The 14855-nt window shown below is 42.9% G+C and overlaps 3 protein-coding genes across 3 annotated transcripts; 1 reads left to right on the forward strand and 2 right to left on the reverse strand.

Moving 5' to 3' along the window:
* Positions 1-357: 357 nt before the first annotated feature.
* LOC306704089 (trace amine-associated receptor 13c-like) lies at positions 358-1586 on the reverse strand (the record flags this gene model as incomplete). Its single annotated transcript, XM_079170300.1, has 2 exons — positions 358-1174; positions 1375-1586. The coding sequence occupies 2 exons, from the start codon at positions 1584-1586 to the stop codon at positions 358-360; spliced, it is 1029 nt and encodes a 342-aa protein (XP_079026426.1).
* Positions 1587-8822: 7236 nt separating this feature from the next.
* On the reverse strand, positions 8823-10024 carry LOC306704090 (trace amine-associated receptor 13c-like; the record flags this gene model as incomplete). Its single annotated transcript, XM_079170301.1, has 2 exons — positions 8823-9639; positions 9852-10024. 2 exons carry the CDS (start codon positions 10022-10024, stop codon positions 8823-8825), a joined length of 990 nt encoding a protein of 329 aa, XP_079026427.1.
* Positions 10025-13188: 3164 nt separating this feature from the next.
* LOC306704210 (trace amine-associated receptor 13c-like) lies at positions 13189-14408 on the forward strand (the record flags this gene model as incomplete). The annotated part of the gene is made up of 2 exons (XM_079170461.1): positions 13189-13355; positions 13589-14408. The coding sequence occupies 2 exons, from the start codon at positions 13189-13191 to the stop codon at positions 14406-14408; spliced, it is 987 nt and encodes a 328-aa protein (XP_079026587.1).
* Positions 14409-14855: the final 447 nt, after the last annotated feature.

The following is a 14855-nucleotide window of genomic DNA, read 5'->3' on the forward strand; positions in this document are numbered from 1 at the left end:
AGTCTCCTTTTTCGAAACAGAAAAGAGAGAGATGCATTAAAGTCACGCAGTATAACTAAATACCTGTTGGATCCAAAAAAAGAAATCAGTATTTCTATATTAGTCCAAAGATTCTTCAATTTATTTGTTATACGTTGGCCTTACAGGACTCAGGCAACACATTTTCTAGAGTAGAGTAGTCGTAGATTTCAGTGTTGCATTGAAACAGTACACAATGTAAAGACAATTTCATGATCTGCATGTAATAGTGTTCATACAGAGGTCACTGTACCAAGACTTTTACATCCGTTACTAAATTCTCACCACCATGACCAAGTACATTTTTCTGTCTTATTTCAGCCACCATGCAGTGTTTCTCTACCGCATGTTGGTCTCACATGAGCCAGGCTGCAGTATCTTAAGAGTAACAATGAGCCTGATGGATTTTCTAAACCAGGGGTAGAAAAAGGCATAGATCACAGGGTTGAGACAGGAGTTAAAATAGAACAGACATATTACAAAGGCAGCAGATGAGGCATTGAACAAGGTGTCCTGGCCTGTGAGTGTAACACAAAAATATGGGCAGAGACACACTAGAAACACAACAACAACAACACCAAGAGTCCTAGCTGCTTTCAATTCAGATTTTTTAGCAGTTACACTCACTGAACACTTGAGAGAGGAAGCTGCAGTATGAGACCGCATGGCACGAGCCTGAGACACAGCCACCACAAATACTCTCATGTACAGAACTATGATGACAGTGACAGGACCAATAAAGGATAAAAAAAAATCTGCAAGTCCAGCAAAGTAGTCAATGACAATGACACACTCTCCAAAGCAGGAATTATACCTGCCTGGTTGTTCCAGGTTATCCTTCATCAGCAGACTGTGAATGAAAACAGAACATATCCAACACAGACAAACACAGATCTTAACTCTTTTTTGTGTGACTTTGTTGGGATAATGTAGAGGATCACAAATAGCCACATATCGGTCAACTGATATGAGCACCATGGTTCCTACAGAGGCATAGGTAATAATATAGTCCAAAACAGAATACAGAATACACATATGGTCACCGAGCAACCAGCAGCCTTCTATGAGCACAATCTGAAAGCACACGAGGAAGCCAACGAAGAAATCTGAGACAGCCAGAGAGAGGAGGAGGAGGTTGGTGGGTGTGTGGAGCTGCCTGAAGAGATAAGAGAACATGTTTATCATTATGGGTAGTCAATTTATATTATATATATATATATTACATTTAGAGATAAAAGCATTGACTGAAACACAAAAACATTTCTTTTACAGTCTCAGATCTGATATTTTGTTTTGTTCTATCAACCATTTCTTGTACATTTACCAGTTCTATAAATTGATAAAACATTTGAATACTTGAAGTGGGAGATGGAGATGATGACGAGCAGGTTGAGAGTCACAGTGATTAGAGAGATGGAGGACAGTAAAATGTAAGTGAGGATAGATACAGAGTGAGGACGCATGGCCTTCCTGCAGGAGGAGTTGAGGAGTTCTGGAAAGCAAAGTTCGGCTTCTTCAAATCTTTTCATTGTCAGAAAGTGGAGACAAGATGCTGCTGTGCTCATCATACAACTGATTAATCTATGTTCTTCCTCCACAACCCTTCTTGCTCTTTAACTCTGGTGACAACTTTCTCTCAGTGGGAGTGACTTAATGTTTCATCTACCTTCATTGGGCTATTCCATGTATTTCACCTCCCCCTGTCTGAGAGTTTGTTGTATGTATGCTGCTGTCGATTTTCCTGCTAAGCTAGTTTAGCATAGCGTGCCTCTCCCAGAACACACGTGCCTCAGCAGAGTACAATGATTTCCTTCCGTGGTGGGAGTGTCAGACAGCACGTTGTCTGTTACGTTGGGTGGGTTGCCATGTTGAACGCGGTGGCTCCACAGAGACAACATTATATTTCCCACAATTTAAGCTTCTGCATTTTCCAAATGCAATAGTATTATTCAAACATATTCATAATGCGTACCGAACCGTGAGCCTCGTACCGAATGGTTCAATACAAATACGTGTATTGTTACACCCCTAAAGTGTGGTATAAGGGGGAAGACCTGTGGCTGAGAACCTTAATGATAAGGTTGGGGTCAAGTGAAGATGGTGGCTGAAAACGGTGTGACCGGATTGGATAGAGGGTTGGAGGCTGGCGGCAATAGTCTGAATTTCTTGTACAAGAAACAGGAAAGTGAGTCGGCAATCAAATTTTGTGAACTGGGATGTTGGAGGCTCGGATGCTGAACTGGTGCTGAGCTGAAACTAAAATGAGCCACCGCATGAACTTTATTTAGGATGTCTACGACGGCGTTGTGTTCTGGATAGATTGCGATGGTCTTCTTGGACCATTCGTTCTCCCAAAGAATGGCTTATATTCTTCTTCTTTTTGTTTCACTGAAGCGTGATGGTTATATGACACTTTCCCATTTCTTTGCATTTTTATTGAACACTGCAAGGTCTTTTGAGTTGCAAGGGTTGGGTAGTAGAGGGTTGGGTAGTAGAGGGCAGACAAGGCAGTGCTCCATAGTGTGGTCTGCTTCTCCACATTCACAGGTGGTTGGGCCAGTCTTGTGGCTTCTATGACTACAGGATGCCTTTCAGAGATTGTTGAAGAAGGGGTGAGGGATGAGAATTTGTGCAGCCTTTCAGCTGAGAACCACTTGCCTCCACCGAAGCTGATGGAGGGGGCTGCGTCTGAATAGTTGGATATCTTCTGGCTTGGTTATATGGTCGTCATAAAAGCATGAGATGCTATTCCAAGAGGAGAGGAACTGCTGCAACAGTTTTAGCTCCGTTTGTGCGCTTCGTCGAGTGTGATGTGGTTGTAGAACGGAGGCGGTGACGGTTCCCTGTCTGGGTTACTTGTGTATGTTCCTTTAAGCCAGCAGGTACCAGAGGTGGTGATCGCCCTAAGTGGAGGCACTAGGGGTGGGGGAAAAAATCGATAAAGCATAGTATCGCGATATTTTGCGTGGCGATATTGTATCGATACACGGAAGCCAAGTATCGATCTTTTACTATATAAACTATAAACTTTTTGGTACTAGAAGGTCAGCTTGTGAGGTCAGCAGAGCTCCTGGGTCAGTGTGATTGGTAGGAAGTTTATCAAAACAAAGATAGAGACATCAATCAGAGAAAGAAATCAGAAATGCGCTGTCCGCGTTTGAATCAGACGTTTGGACTTATTTTGGATTTTCTTTTAACAAGGAAGGCCGTCGCGACGTTTTTTCACCGACACAGCTGTGCCCAAGCTCTACAGAGAAGTGAAGCTTAAAGTGGAGGAATCTTTGAGTTCAGCAGAAAGGGTTGCATTAACTTGCGATGCATTGACGTCAAGCGCAGTGGATTCCTATGTGACTATAACAGCACAATATGGAGGACTGGCGACTGCTGTCTCTCGTTCTCCAAACTAGAGCAGTACACGTAAGTCACACCGGGGCAAACATGACAGACCTCCTTCTAAATGCAGCACGAGAATGGGGGATTGCCGACAAAAACCTGGTGGTTGTAACCGACAACGCTTCTAACATGGGCGTTGCCGTTCAGTTAGCGGGATTCCTGCATGTGAAGTGTTTCGCTCACACGCTCAATCTGGCCTCAAAACGGGCATAAATCTGCTAACAGCAGCCAGGCTCATGGGGAGAGTGCAGCGCATAACTGTCTCTCTGCCCTCGACGTCCACGCATCGCAAGTTATACTGAGTTATATAACTCTTATATCGTACTTATAGAAGTTATAGACACGTTTGCATTCAGTTAAGTTGGACGATGTAGACTGTAATACAAACAGTTCAGTTTGTCAGGTGCAACATTTATGACAGGTTTTTATGACAGTGTTGGTCAGTCTGTCTGCTTGACAATCCAATTTTGCTGCAATAAAAATGATTGAAGTGAGATGAACAGACTAAAAACTTTATGTTATTTGATAAAACATGTTGACACAGTTTTCCTTTGGGGACATTATTTGCAGTTGAAAAAAGGTAATAAATCGCAATATATGTTATCGCAATACTCACTATATCGCAGTATCGTGATAATATCGCAGTATCATGATAATATCGTATCGTGACCTAAGTATCGTGATAATATCGTATCGCGGGATCTCTGGCAATTCCCACCCCTAGGAGGCACCTGGACCTGGTGCGCTGCCACTATAAGGCTCCGCCTTCCTGGCAACCAGTGGCGCCTTCCTATCACCCCATGGAGGAACGAGGATGGCTCGTTCGCGACCACCATTGCCAATTAGATATCTTGCCAGGGCTAATAAACTCTTTGGTCAACTGTCTGCCTCTCCCTGATTTAGGTCATGGCTGTCAGAGCCAGGTCGTGACAAGGTGTGACGAGAAAGATCGACCTTCCCGGATGGTGCAGAATGGCTTAGTTTAGGTGATATAGCAGCGAAAGGGGTTCATATTTGTTGTATTTTTAGCATATTTGGCCCAGGATAAAATTTGAGATGAGCAATGAGATCCGATGGATTGTCTCAGTAGGTAGTGATGCTTGGAGTGCGACGGAGTCCAATTCTGCTGCAATAAAAATGATTGAAGTGAGATGAACAGACTGAAAACTTTATCTTATTTGATAAAACATGTTGACAGTCTCCCGGGGAAAGCATATGCCAGGGTGCTGGAAAGGAGGCTACGACTGTTTGTCGAACCTCGGATTCAAGAGGAGCAGTGCGGATTCCGTCCTGGCCGTGGAACAGTGGACCAGCTCTTCACCCTCGCAAGACTACTGGAGGGGTTCTGGGAGTTTGCCCAACCAGTCTACATGTGTTTTGTGGACTTGGAGAAGGCTTTCGACCGGGTCCCTCGGGGGTTTTTGTGGGGGGTGCTGCGGGAGTATGGGGTGCCGGACCCGCTACAACGGGCGATCCGGTTTCTGTACGACTGCAGTAGGAGCTGTGTCCGCATTCTCGGCAATAAGTCAGACACGTTCCCGGTGGGTGTTGGCCTCCGCCAGGGCTGCCCTTTGTCACCGGTCCTGTTCGTTTCTTTCATGGACAGGATTTCTAGGCGCAGCCGGGGTTTGGAGAACGTCAGGTTCGGGGGTCTCGGGATCACCTCTCTGCCATTTGCAGACAATGTGGTCCTGTTGGCCTCCTCGGATCGTGACCTCCAGCATTCATTGGGGCGGTTTTCAGCTGAGTGTGAAGCGGCGGGGATGAGAGTTAGCACCTCCAAATCCGAGGCCATGGTGCTCTGCCGGAAACCGGTGGATTGCTCCCTCCAGGTGGGGACGGAGTGCCTACCTCAAGTGAAGGAGTTTAAGTATCTCGGGGTCTTGTTCACGAGTGAGGGTAAGATGGAGCGGGAGATCGACAGGCGGATCGGTGCGGCTGCAGCAGTAAAGCAGGCGCTGCACCGGACCGTCTTGGTGAAGAGAGAGCTGAGCCGGAAGGCAAAGCTCTCAATTTACTGGTCGGTCTACGTTCCTACCCTCACCTATGGTCACGAACTCTGGGTCGTGACCGAAAGGACAAGGTCGCGGGTACAAGCGGCCGAAATGAGTTTCCTCCATAGGGTGGCCGGGCTCAGCCTTAGAGATAGGGTAAGGAGCTCGGACATCAGGAGGGAACTTGGAGTCGAGCCGCTACTCCTTCGCATCGAAAGGAGTCAGCTGAGGTGGTTCGGGCATCTAATTAGGATGCCTCCTGGACGCCTCCCATTGGAGGTTTTCCAGGCACATCCAACTGGGTGGAGACCCCGGGGAAGACCCAGAACACGCTGGAGGGATTATATCTCCCAGCTGGCCTGGGAACGCCTCGGGATCCCCCAGTATGAGCTGGAAAATGTTGCGGGCGAGAGGGAAGTCTGGGTCAGCCTGCTTGGCCTGCTGCCACTGTGACCCGACCCCGGATAAGCGGAGGAAAATGGATGGATGGATGGATGTTGACACAGTTTTTCTTTGGGGACATTATTTGCAGTTGAAAAAAGGTAATAAATCGCAATATATGTTATCGCAATACTCACTATATCGCAGTATCGTGATAATATCGCAGTATCGTGATAATAGTGCAGTATCGTGATAATATCGTATCGCGACCTAAGTATCGTGATAATATCGTATCGCGGGATCTCTGGCAATTCCCACCCCTAGGAGGCACCTGGACCTGGTGCGCTCCCACTATAAGGCTCCGCCTTCCTGGCAACCAGTGGCGCCTTCCTATCACCCCATGGAGGAACGAGGATGGCTCGTTCGCGACCACCATTGCCAATTGATATCTTGCCAGGGCTAATAAACTGTTTGGTCAACTGTCTGCGTCTCCCTGATTTAGGTCATGGCTGTCAGAGCCAGGTCGTGACAAGGTGTGACGAGGAAGATCGACCTTCCCGGATGGTGCAGAATGGCTTAGTTTAGGTGATATAGCAGCGAAAGGGGTTCATATTTGTTGTATTTTTAGCATATTTGGCCCAGGATAAAATTTGAGATGAGCAATGAGATCCGATGGATTGTCTCGGTAGGTAGGGATGCTTGGAGTGCGACGGAGTCGAGGGTGATGCCAAGGATTTATGTTTTTTATTTTAGTTCCTGTATTACAGAAATCAGAGTGTGTAGTGTGGTGGATAAATGATACAATAGTACAGAGTGAGTCCTATAACGCTGAAATAAGGAAACCTGAGCAAAACAAATTTGTCTTTAAAGTATTCATTCCCCGCACAGAGAAGACTCAATCATCACACAAAGTGTCGGTGGGATGGAGAGAGTTCTGTGTGCAGTTTGAGCACATCTTTTAAAGGGTCAGAGCACCAAAAAGAAGAGAGGGTTGTTTTCTCACTAACACATCCGTTTTTCTCCTAATTTACACAATTAACATACTCCCTACACTAAAGATTTACGCCTAATCTGACCTAAACCTTCCGCAGCACTCCTTTTCGGATACTTCCTTTGAAGGAATCTACAGTAGACATATATCATCAACTTGGGCCTGTGGTCTGGGAAGGCAGAGCAGATGATGTCATGGTACATGTCTATGTTTATGTTTATTTTATTTGATATGGACATCACAGTAGCATTAGAATTGTAACATACATTTATGCACAAAGCCCAGATGCACTGTGTTAAGTGTTTTGTAGCGAAATGCTAATTTACAACACCTGTCCACAGGAGGCTTTTTGGAGAAAGAGGACACAGCCCTTCACCACCTAGCCCCTTCAAACCTTTCGGACCTCCTGCACCGACACACTCCCACCTGCAACATCAGATCCACTGACACCGATCTCCTTCCCCCCCCTACTCTGTCAACGTATCGGACCTTGGGGGTCAGGGTCCGTTGATACACCTCACTCTGGAACTCTTTTCAACAGCATCTCAGACATTATCCATCTCTCGGCACTTTCCAAACTGCACTTAAAACTCATCGATTTAAATCTGCTTCTAACCTGTGATGCTAGTTATGTATGTTTTTGTTCAGCTTATTACTGTTATAATGGAATTTCTCTGACGTTTTTATATTGTTATTGCTTTTATTGTTTCTGTGTTTACTATGTAGAGTGCCTTTGAGTACCTTTTAAAGCGCTATACAAATAAAATACATTATTATATTTCTATAATTAAGGCAAACTCAAGCACAAAGATGAAATAGAGTAGACGTATATAATTTTAATAAATTATTTGTACACACGTTGGTAAAGTGACAAGGGACAGGCAGTAAAAAGAGAGAATGAGAGAAAACAGTGGTGTGAATTAGCTTTTACTTGAAAACTTTTTAAAAACATAGTCAACATTAATTTTCAGATTTCTTCATGCCCTTCAAACATCTTAAATGTACATATTGAGATCGGGGAAATCATTTTTTTCTGGGGGTATGCCCCCAAACCCGCTTGTAAGCTCAGTTTTTGGACATCTGTGTTTCTGTGTAAACACAGCGTGAAAGAGCATTGAGGTCGGGTTTATTGTGTACCCAATGAAATAAAATACAGAAATAGCTTCTATTGAGAACCAAACAAACATAACATGAAATCTGACTGATATTTGTGTAGAGCGAGGATTGTTACAATTTGGTACGTCAGCTAAGGCAAAGTTGGTAGCCTTCTGGTCTGCAGGACAAAAGAGATCAAAGGTGACCAAAACTGCACTTAGAATAAAGAGATGTGCAGATTAGAGTGTGACAGGGAAAGGGAGACAGAGTTAATGTATCTGTGTGTTTCTGTGACAGATGGAGGGGGAGAGGGAGGCAGGCTCACATTTTGGTTGTCCTCCAACAGCGGCAGATCAAAAATTATAATTATGTAGTGTGTTATTTTCAGAGTCAAGGTACATTGGAGTGATTTTGTAAACTTGTGTAAGAGAGAACTGATTTCATTTCACCTCACACTGTATGGGCTAATCAAACTGAGGAAAAGTAGGTACAGGTGCTGAACACAGTTTCACAACCTGAAAGAGATAATCAATAAAAGGTTTGACAAATTAAAACATTTTTGCAGACCATTTGTAAAATATGTGAAAGGCCCCTTGACAGGATGCTGACAGTCTCCTTTTTCTAAACAGTAGAGAGAGATGCATTAAAGTCACGCAGTATACCTAAAGACCTGTTAGATCCCCAAAAAACTAAATAACTTATTTGTTATATGTTGGCCTCACAGGAGTCAGGGAACACATTTTCTAGAGTAGCTAGAGTATTCGTAGATTATTAAGTTGCTTCAGTGTTGCATTGAAACAGTACACAATGTAAAGACACATTTATGATCTGCATGTAATAGTGTTCATACAGAGGTCACTGTACCAAGACTTTTACATGCATTACTAAATTCTCACCACCATGACCAAGTACATTGTTCTGTCTTATTTCAGCCACCATGCAGTGTTTCTCTACCGCATGTTGGTGTCACATGAGCCAGGCTGCAGTATCTTAAGAGTAACAATGAGCCTGATGGATTTTCTAAACCAGGGGTAGAAAAAGGCATAGATCACAGGGTTGAGACAGGAGTTAAAATAGAAAAGACATAATACAAAGGCAGCAGATGAGGGATTGAACAAGGTGTCCTGGCCTGTGAGTGAAACACAAAAATATGGGCAGAGGCACACTAGAAACACAACAATAACAACACCAAGAGTCCTGGCTGCTTTCAATTCAGATTTGTTAGCAGTTACACTCACTGAACACTTGAGAGAGAAAGCTCCAGTATGAGACCGCATGGCACGAGCCTGAGACACAGCCACCACAAATACTCTCATGTACAGAACTATGATGACAGTGAAAGGACCAATAAAAGTAAAAAGAAGATCTGCAAGTCCAGCAACGTAGTTAATGACGAATACACACTCTCCAAAGCAGGAATTATACCTGCCTGGTTGTTCCAGGTAATCCTTCAGCAGCAGGCTGTCAAAGAAAACAGAACATATCCAACACAGACAAATACAGATCTTACCTCTTTTTTGTGTGACTTTGTTGGGATAATGTAGAGGATCACAAATAGCCACATATCGGTCAACTGATATGAGCACCATGGTTCCTACTGAGGCAGCGGTAATGATGTATCCTAGATACTGATACAGAACACACACGAGGTCACCGAAGAACCAGCAGCCATCTATGAGCACAATCTGAAAGAACACAAGGAAGCCAACGAAGAAATCTGAGACAGCCAGAGAGAGGAGGAGGAGGTTGGTGGGTGTGTGGAGCTGCCTGAAGAAATAAGGACAACATGCTTATCATTATGGGTAGTTAATTCATATGGTATATATATATATATATATATATTATATTATATTAAGAAATAAAAGCATTGACTGAAACACAAAAACATTTCCTTTACAGTCTGAGATCTGATATTTTGTTTTGTTCTATACCATCAGCCATTTCTTGTACAGTTCTATAAATTGATAACTTATCAATACTTGAAGTGGGAGATGGAGATGATGACGAGCAGGTTGAGAGTCACAGTGAGCAGAGAGATGGAGGACAGTAAAATGTAAGTGAGAATAGATACAGAGTGAGAACGCACGGCCTTCCTGCAGGAGGAGTTGAGGAGTTCTGGAAAGCAAAGTTCGACTTCTTCAAAGCTTTTCATTGTCAGAAAGAGGAGACAAGATGCTGCTGTGCTCGTCATACAACTGATTAATCTCTGTTCTTCCTCCAAATCACTCCTTGCTCTTTTACTCTGGTGACAACTTTCTCTTAGTGGGAGTGACTTACTGTTTCATCTATCTTCATTGGCCTCCACCTTCTCTTCTTACCTTTTCTTTTTCTAAACAATTACAATTTCCATCATGTTCTGCAATGGGGGACAGCATGGCACATCACAACACTGCCAAAGTTGCCTTTTTAGGACAGTTATGAACTTGTGACCAGGACAAGAAGAAGGGAGAGTACAGCATCTAGTTACTATTATGCCGTTGAACCTGGATGAGATAAAGAAGTCGTTGTGGTTTTCACACTAAACGAATTCACCGAACAACGTGACATGGCCGTAGTCATGTTTGCACACATGTGACAATGTGGATCAGTCAAGTTGTTATGTTTTATGTTTATTTGTGTAGAAATCCAACACCCGAGGTTCATAACAACTTGTGTCCATGATGCAAAAGCAACAAATTCAAAAAGTTCCTTTCGTGACAGGTGACCCCTTCGTCAGGTTTCTCTTTAACCTGTGTATTGCACTTGCATTGGTTGTAGCTAACTGACTGCCTCCCTGACAGGTCCAGATATTTAGAATGCTAGATATGTGGTATAGGTCTGCGATGCCCTGGCGAGCCTGGGCTCACAACAGTTCACGTATAGCGCTCAAGCACCGTGTGCAAGTGTTGAGCCAACACAGATTAACCTCTTACCTTGGGTCTTTCTTGGGTAGCTCCAAAAACTGTTCGCAAGTTGAAAATCAGAGCTTAAGTCGTGTGGTGTGACCGAGGCAGTGGTTGAAAACCAGGTGTCACATACAGACAGAAGTGTGCATTGGTATCAGATGCTGAGGAACACTGACCAAGCGTCTGTATTTGACAAATTGGGAGTGAGAGCAGGTTTGCTCCCTCATTGTGTGTTTCTGTGACTCACCTGTAACTCAATGACTGTGCCCACAAGTCACAATTGGCAACATTCTTGAAAACACACATTTTGCTTACATTCATGGGCAGTTTGAGACATATTTCTATAATTCAGGTAAACACAAAGATGAAATCGGTGTACATAGTTTTAGTAAATCCTTTTAATACACGTTGGCAGAAAGACAAGAGACAGAAAGGGACAAGCAGTGACATCAGAGGGTGAGATGGAACAGTGTGAATTAGCTTATACCTTAACACTCTAATTAAACATTGTCAATATTCATTTTCAGATGTTATGTGATCCTTTTTAGCCTTTTCTGTATTTTAAGATTGTAGTGTGGATCATTCATTGCAACATTTAACCTGATTCTCATGTATTACTGCTTGACAGATAATTTCTACTAATACCCACGGACATGGCATCCATTGGATACCGAGCAAGGACCATTTGGTCCTCCAGCGAGACAGTTTAGCGAAGAGAGTGTCGTAGAATGCACTTTTCAGAAACAAATATAATGAATGCTACACACATTGTATATACCGACTTAATGAAGAAATTCTGGGCAACATTAACTTCGAAGCTGCAAACACAATTGTACACAAACTAATATAATCAACGAGAAGATGTACCACAAAATCATGTATTTGTCGCCATGACTCGGCAAACACTCCTGAGAAAGCTACGAACAAAAAGCTAACGGCTAACACGGACCACCAATATATCGCAGAGCATGAGAATTCGACACAGAATCCAACGATATCTTCAGAATTTCTCTCCGTGAAACCAGTACAAAGCTGTGAGCAAAGAAACGGCAAAACAACAAACCGCTTCACCGAAAAAAAATCTTAGCAGCTGCTCACCTTTACGCTGAATCATGAAAAGACCGGCATATTCCCCGTTTTGCCGGCTAAACACTGTTGCTACGTCTATCCTGTGTGTTTCTCATCTGTTTCCTGGAGAAGGGGGGGTCAACCTAGCTTGTGGGACCCGGGGGGGAAGGGGTTAGACTTTTGGCGAATGGAATTTTACGCTCGGGGATGCACGGCGCTTTTTTGATTTTTACTGGCTAACGATTTTGTGAATCAACACCAGGCTAGTCCTACTACATTCCTGAGACTCTGATGCGTTGAAAGAGAAGCTGGCAGAACCTCACATACACACAGTCAAACTGCAATCAGACGAGAATGGATCCATGATTTACAGCCTTAGAGAGGATTCTGGCTCTCAAAATGATGCCAAACTGCTGTATTTGGATAGATTGAACACTATTAATGATAAAACAAGTAAAATAAATAGTCATATAGTATATAAAAGTACAATGGAACAGCTGGAACATGTGACAATTTTGCTTGACCCCGCCTGACCTCTCTGTGCTAAAACCTCTCTAACTTTATCCTGCTTCACTTTATCAAAGCCACATTTTTTTAGAGACTGCTGACATGTTGTGCTATGATTTGGGAGAGTGTTTAGGCTATCCAGGGCCACATTTCAAGAAAGAAATAACAATAAAATTTGAGCTGTGTGCCATCTTCATTTACTGCGATAGCAACATAAACAATGATTTTACACATCTGAACAAATTTGTTCAGATTTGTAAAAAATGTTACACATCTGAACAAATCTCACAAGTGTTACCTGTATTATAACATAAACATTATTACAATAGACATTGTAGTTACAGAATTACAGTCTTTTTGGTATGGGTATGCAATTTTCGAGCAGAGGCCTAAAAATAGGGCTATTGTTATCCAATTTTCTTCAAACATCTTAACATGCAAAATTCAGATCAGGGAAATCAAATTGTTTTCAGGGTGTTATGCCCCCGAAGCCCCCTTGTAAACTCAGTTTTTGGACCTCTGTATTTCTACAGTAAAACCCTGCGTAAAGCCATGGCTGTCTTAGAGCTGAGCCCACCAAACTATAGCTGGTACCACTCCACCTCCTGCACCAGCTCTGGTTTCCTTCCCCATCAGGGAGGTGACGTTAGAATCAGTAGTCTAAAATGATAGACGAAATATGCCAAGTGAGAGATGGAGGGAAGTGATGAAGACTGCGATGAAGATTACTGCATATAGCAAAGTAGAGGCGAAGGGTTTTAGTCTCTGCTGGAGAGAAGAAATAGTAGTAGTAGGAGGGATGAATCAGCTGTTTATCAGAGAGAACTCAGCAGCTTCTCACAACCACTCTCAGGAAATGAAGGCACCAGAAGGAGCTGACCTCTGTTTTCCACTACTCCTCAACAACTCCTGCAGGAAACCAGTGCCGCCTCAGTCTGACGGCATGCTCGTTCTGCTGTCTTTCATCTCTCTGCTCACCGCAGCTCTCAACCTGCTGGTCATCATCTCTATCTCCCACTTCAGGCAGAGATTAACCCTCAGCATAAATCAATACATGTTCTGACAATTTATATGAATTACATGTCTTCCTTCAAATGTTCTTGTTAATAATATATATCTTTGTTTTAACAATCCTGACTTGAAAATATTGTGTTCAAATACAATGTTGTACTCCAAAATACATTAATTGATGTTACTAACAAGCTAACATTGATATTGATAATGATCTCATGAATAATGATATTCTTCCTCTCCAGGCAGCTCCACAGCCCCACCAACCTCCTCATCCTCTCCCTGGCTCTCTCAGATTTGCTCGTGGGCCTCCTGCTGATGCCGGTTGAAATCCTTTCAACAGAGACTTGCTGGTTCCTGGGTGACCTCATGTGTGCTCTGTATTATGTTGTTGATTTTATCATTACTTCTTCTTCAGTTGGAAATATGGTGCTCATATCAATTGATCGTTATTTGGCTATTTGTGACCCTCTACGTTATAACACCACAGTTACTCTGGACAAAACAAAGATCTGTGTTTGTCTGTGTTGGATGTACTCTGTTCTCTATAATAGTCTCATTTTGATGGACTTTCTGAGACATCCTGATTCACATAATTCCTGTTACGGAGAGTGTGTAGTTGTTCTTAACCATATCACAGGATCAGTTGACTTTGTCTTCACCTTTATCAGCCCCATTACTGTCATCATAGTTCTATATCTGAGAATATTTATGGTGGCTGTGTCTCAGGCTCAAATCATGCGGTCCCACATTGCAGCGGTCACACAACAAAGTTCAGTCCGTGTAACTGCTAAGAAATCTGAGATGAAAGCAGCCAGGACTCTTGGTGTTGTTGTGGTTGTGTTTCTGATATGTTTCTGTCCATATTACTCTCCATCCCTTATGGGTGAGGTTATTGAAGACAGTAGTTCATCCTCAACGTTTGTAGTCTGGCTGCTTTATTTCAACTCCTGTCTTAACCCTGTGATCTATGCCTTCTTTTACCCCTGGTTTAGAAAATCTATTAAACTCATAGTCACCCTCAAGATACTGCAGCCGGGCTCTTGTGATGCTAAAATACTGTAGAGACAGACTGATGAGTAATTGTATTTGAGGAGGAAAGGGATTTGCTGTCGTTCCTGAGTCACTGAAGCAAACTCGAAAGATGTAACGGCCGGGCAAAATATATTTTTTTTGATATTTTGATTCTGTAGTTGACATGTAATACATTAAAATGATGTCAATTAAATGCCGTTTTGTTACTATGTTGTTCTATTGTTGTGTTTAAATACACTGAAGCACTGTCTTTAACTTAAAGTGAGAGCACTCAGATTATCTTTACATTATGCATGCCTTTAGTTTTTCCTTACCTGTATCTACAGTTTTCCCTTGGTATGACAGATCTCTTTCTATTTTTTTGCTAATGGGACCAGCTTGATTTCATCATATACAGACGTTTCTACTGTGAGGAAAATATTAAGATAATTGTGAGTGTTGCAGAACTGTTAACTGATGAATTAACGTTTCGAAATG

The sequence above is a fragment of the Pholis gunnellus genome, assembly GCF_910591455.1.
Source record: "Pholis gunnellus genome assembly, chromosome: 12".
NCBI lineage: Eukaryota > Metazoa > Chordata > Actinopteri > Perciformes > Pholidae > Pholis > Pholis gunnellus.